The sequence below is a fragment of the Carassius auratus genome, chromosome 26, assembly GCF_003368295.1.
Source record: "Carassius auratus strain Wakin chromosome 26, ASM336829v1, whole genome shotgun sequence".
In the NCBI taxonomy this organism is placed as follows: Eukaryota; Metazoa; Chordata; class Actinopteri; order Cypriniformes; family Cyprinidae; genus Carassius; species Carassius auratus.
The window spans coordinates 13,576,255-13,581,320 of NC_039268.1; the positions used below are offsets into that span (position 1 = coordinate 13,576,255).

Sequence of the window (5,066 nt, forward strand, 5' to 3'; positions counted from 1 at the left end):
ATGCAAAGTCTGATTTTAAAATTGGTTTTAAAGAATTAATTTTGAGATTTTAAGTTTTCAGTTGAAATATCATTTCTGATTATTTCTAAAATGTGTTTTTTTTTTTACTCTTGTTATATTGTAGATTTTTGAGGGTGCACTCTTGTCATAAATTAATCTATTACTTTTCCTACATCATTTTTTAACAAAAAAAAACATTGGTAAAATATATATTTGGGAGTCTTAGACCTTTCCAACGATATATAGTTTTTCAAGATTAGATTAGATTTAATTGTAATATAGTGAAGTAAACTTAAGGCATCCCGTATTCGGGACGGGGTGACAGTTAAGGGGTTAAAAGAAAAGTGGTTCACTACCGGAGAATGTTGAAGTGGATGTAATAAATCACTGAGCAGGTTTATTTTAACATATAGGTTGCTCTTTTTAACAAACTAAGTGTATGCCTCCTTTCAGACAGGCACATGCGCATAAAGTATCAAAAAGGAAAGGTTTGTTGTTTTGTTTATTTCCAAATACAATTAACAATAAAAAAGGACATAGAGAGAGAACATACACACACACACACATGCTAGCAACACTAACAACATTTTGGCTACATTGCATAGTGGGTTAAATGAAAATATAATACAAGAAACTGTGAAAAATAAATGTAGTTGGATTTTTCTCAGGATGCAGTGTGCCCTTTTTTAAAACATCATTGTCTGATGTGATGTTTTAGTGGTTGTTCTTGGTAGGGCCTGTTAAATGTTATCTCATACGACAGTGTTTATGTGAAAGCCCTGCCAGGTTGGATGTTGAACCCCCTGCCACTTCCGTCTGCATTCTCTGTCCTTGAAGGGAGTTTCAATTTGACTCAACTTGCTCTGATGTGCAAAGGATGGGATGTGCATGGGAAAGACATCAAAAAAACAATTAGCATCCAAGGGCAATGCATCAATTAATCAACATTCAAGTTATTTAAATCAATCCATTAATCAATTAATATTAGTTGGTAAATGATACTATCAAAAAGTGTAAACACTATAATCACTGTATGCTATTATTAAAAAAATATATAATATAATATAATATATTAGCACAGCATTTCTTACCAATATTATAAGGCCAAGATTACTAATTGGCATATTTAAAAATGATATTAGCTACAGTTTTATATCTTCATGATATTTTATGAGACCTCAATCAAATGGATAACTTTTCTAATACTCAGTAATACACTAATTTTAGTTATAGATATATACTATGTTGAATAGCCTTTTTTTCTAGATGTAAATATAAGTACTTACCCGCAGCATGAAAATGGTGCAAGTCATTAATAGCCCATATGCGGCCAGTAATCCTAGCACAACCCAAAAAACCAGGTGATCAGTGTGTTGACAGACGGCACACGGTTTAACTGGTCTCCCTGTTGAAACACACACATGTTGGATTTCTATGTTTTATTGGGGCTTTCCACAGACATAATAATTTTTATATTGTACCTGTATATTGTAACTATATATTCCATATTCTAACATTCTATATATTCTATACATAATATATTCAAATTTAGGTACTACAGTTTTTTTTTTTTTTTTTTTTTTTTTGACATTTTGTCAAACAAAGAAGGGAATACCTGAACCACACACACACAGAAAGAGAGAGAAAAGGAGTGATACAACATGTGACTTTTAACTGCAAATCAACCAAGGCACAAATAATAAAATGTCTGAATTACAAATAACTAATTATTTTGCCAATTGTGTAATGCTGTTGACAATGAGAATGTTCCATAACAATAATAGTGAACATACCTTCAACAAACACAAAAGTTTGTGGTTTGTGCTCCACTTTCTGAAATGGTGGAGGGAAGATTTTCTCGGCCTCACAAGTGTAAATGGCTGTAGCATTCACCGTTACACTGTTCAGGATAAAACTGGTACTGTTATTCGTATCATTGATTTTGAAAATTGAAGGGCCACCTCTCTTCGGGCTGTTGTTGTTTTTGCCGATGAATGTATTATTAATGCTGATATAAAAGATCTCTTCTGAGCCTTTGAATAATTTGAAGACCATTTCTGGTGCGCTGAGTACAGGGCAGGGTATGGAAACATTGCTGTTCAATGCCACGTGTTTTACTGGAGGTAAATTTCCTGCGGTGAAGAGGAAACAAAACATCAATAACATCTTAAAACCGCTTAATACACAGTTTTTAAGTTTAACTTTTAAAATCTGAAATATGACTTTGGTCAAATTTATATTTGTTTTACATTATGTACTTTGTCTGTGGTTTTTGCAGAATCCACAAATCAGCAAGACACCCACGTTTTAAAAAAAAGACAGCGTCTTTTCTCAAGATAACTTTAGCTACCATAGTGTATGCACTTCTTCTTCTTTTTTTTTTTTTTTTTTTACTGCTCTGGATCAGAGAAGTGAATTATGCTTTACCTTTCAATCCATGGTGGCCTGAGGAAACGTTATGTTAAATTAATATGCACAGGCACTTTCCTATATACATCACTCATAAAAATAAAAAGCAAGCTGCAAAAGTGTAAATGCCAGAATAACAGAACTGAAGAACAGTTTTGACTTGTTTCTTAATTTCATAAGTATTAACTTTTGCCTGTAAGAGTGGAGAAATGTTGTCATAGAGACAAAGTTTCTTTGAGCAATTTGCTTTGAACTTCGCTTTGGAAAAAAAGAAAGATAAAAAGGAAATACTGAATCATTCTTCTGCAAAATGATTAACTCCCTCAGTATTTCATTTTCTACTGTCAGAATGTCAGGGCAAAACATGTCAGCTTGTTGTAAAATGTAATATTTGAGATTGTAAAATGTAATATTTGAGATGAGATGTTTGTGGAAAAGTTGGTTTTTAATGAGTCTGACTGCATAATATTTCGTTAACAAAGCTCATTTAATCGGTTAGACTGTATTTTGATTTTGATTTATACACTGGTACCAAGATGTAAAATTTTCTGAATTCTTTTTCTACTTATTTTCCTATTATGTGTTTTTCTTGTATATATATTTTGTCATATATGATTATGTATTTAGATTTGTCTATAAGGGCATTTCCCCCAAATATCGTGTCAAATATCGTGCCCCCAAGTCTTATAGTATCGTGCAATGGTGCCTTTACGTATCATAATTTCAACATAATATACACATTTTCACGTTATTTCTCCAGCCTCATAAAATGTGATTTTCCAAATGGCTGATAAAACAGACGAACCAAATATCTCTTGATTCTCTTACAAATATAAAACACTTTAACATTTGCAGTGCCTCGTCTTGGGCTGTCAGGCCACTTCAGGCCTCTCGACTTGAAGCCCCTGCATTTAAAAATCAGTCCCAGGGCATATTCCATCCCATGCGAAATGAGGCTTTTGTCCAATAAGTCAAGATATACTTCATATGCTTTCAGCTAATCGGTTAAAAATGATTTAATATGACCAAAGCAGCCGTAATATGTTATGTTACACAAACAAAAGTAATAATGTTTAAAGTAAAGCACAAGAAAAGAAGATCTTACCTTTGCAAATGCTCTGTGTTTCAGACAGGCTGCTATGGAAGAGACAGAGACTTAAGAAGGTCACACACGTCTTAAAAATCTCCATCTGTTGAATTCGAAGTCTTCACACAATAGAAATGCTGTTGCAAACGGCGGGCTGCCTTTCGTTTTGGCACTGTTTTGCAAGTATGGCGCGCTTGTACGGCAAATTTAGCATTCAGCGTAACAGAAGAACATATCATGAGCCAAACAGGAAGTTTCCATTCTCTCCTTGCACCCTTTGTGGAGGATGCTATTTGCGTGTTAAGGTTTCATAAAGTGCGTCTGTTACCGTTCTTATGGTATCATACAGTAGCTGGTGTTTTCTCATTGAGGGCAGGTAAAGGAGACCCCTGAGGGGGTTTTCTAGTAAATGTTTTGTTTAAAGAGTTGTCAGGAGGGGGGTTATTTAGGGTTAAAGTGGTTTCGAACTTGAGAGTAACAGACGCAGAAAATGAAAGAGAGATAGGGAGGATTAAAAAGAAAGAGAACTCTTCAATGTTAAAATGACAGAAACCCTTGATCGGAAAAGACCTGCATGCATTTATTTAATAAAGTGCATTTAAAGACCTTTTCTGGCAGTCACTGACTCTGTCTAACACATGCCTTTAAGGAAAATGCCTTGAAGCTGATTTATAACAAGTCTTCTTGTTTCCTGTTTTTAATCTAAAACTGGATGCACGTCAGAATCAGTGCACTTTGTGATCTCTATGGCAACCGATTCACAGAACACTGAAACCATTACCAACCCACGATGCTGATGACGATCTCTATTCGTTCTGCTTTTTCCTTGATGGAAAGAAAGATTCTTATTAATTAAGTTTCTTCCTACATTATTCATGAGATGAGAACACGTGCAGGTAATGAGGTTTTGTGGTTGTCTTTATATTTAGACCTAAAACTGGAACTGGTTTCAGACCCCTACATGTGCTAGCACCCCCTTTAACATACTTCCTGCGTCAACCACAAAATGTGATAACATTTACAGCGCCTCCCATTCAAAACAGTGTGAGTATATATAAATGTTTTTGAAAGAAGTTTCTTCTGCTCATCAAGCCTGCATTTATATGATCAAAAATACAGAAAAAACAGTAATATTGTGAAATATTATTACAACTTAAAATAATAGTTTTCTATTTTAATATACTTTAAAAAAAATTGTATTCCTGTGACGCAAAGCTGAATTTTCAGCATCATTACTCCAGCCTTCAGTGTCACATGTAACATCCAGTCTATCACATGATCATTCAGAAATCATTCTAATATTCTGATTTATTATGAGTGTTGGAAACAGTTCTGCTGTCTAATATATTTGATGAATAAAAGGTTAAAAAGAACTGCATTTATTCAAAATAAATACAAATTCTAATAATATATTTTCTTTACTATCACTTTTTATCAATTTAACACATCCTTGCTGAATAAAAGTATTGATTTCATTTAAAAAGAAGAAAGAAAGAAATTACTGACCCCAAATTACTGACCTGTAGTGTAAATTGTTATTACAAAATATTTATATATATATTTATTTAAA

The 5,066-nt window shown here is 33.4% G+C and overlaps 1 protein-coding gene across 1 annotated transcript; it reads right to left on the reverse strand.

Moving 5' to 3' along the window:
* Positions 1 to 337: 337 nt before the first annotated feature.
* On the reverse strand, positions 338 to 3,817 carry LOC113044379 (uncharacterized). The gene is made up of 4 exons (XM_026204332.1): positions 3,515 to 3,817; positions 1,794 to 2,132; positions 1,287 to 1,405; positions 338 to 863 (listed from the first exon to the last, which is right to left on the reverse strand). Exons 1-4 carry the CDS (start codon positions 3,597 to 3,599, stop codon positions 753 to 755), a joined length of 654 nt encoding a protein of 217 aa, XP_026060117.1. The 5' UTR covers positions 3,600 to 3,817; the 3' UTR covers positions 338 to 752.
* Positions 3,818 to 5,066: the final 1,249 nt, after the last annotated feature.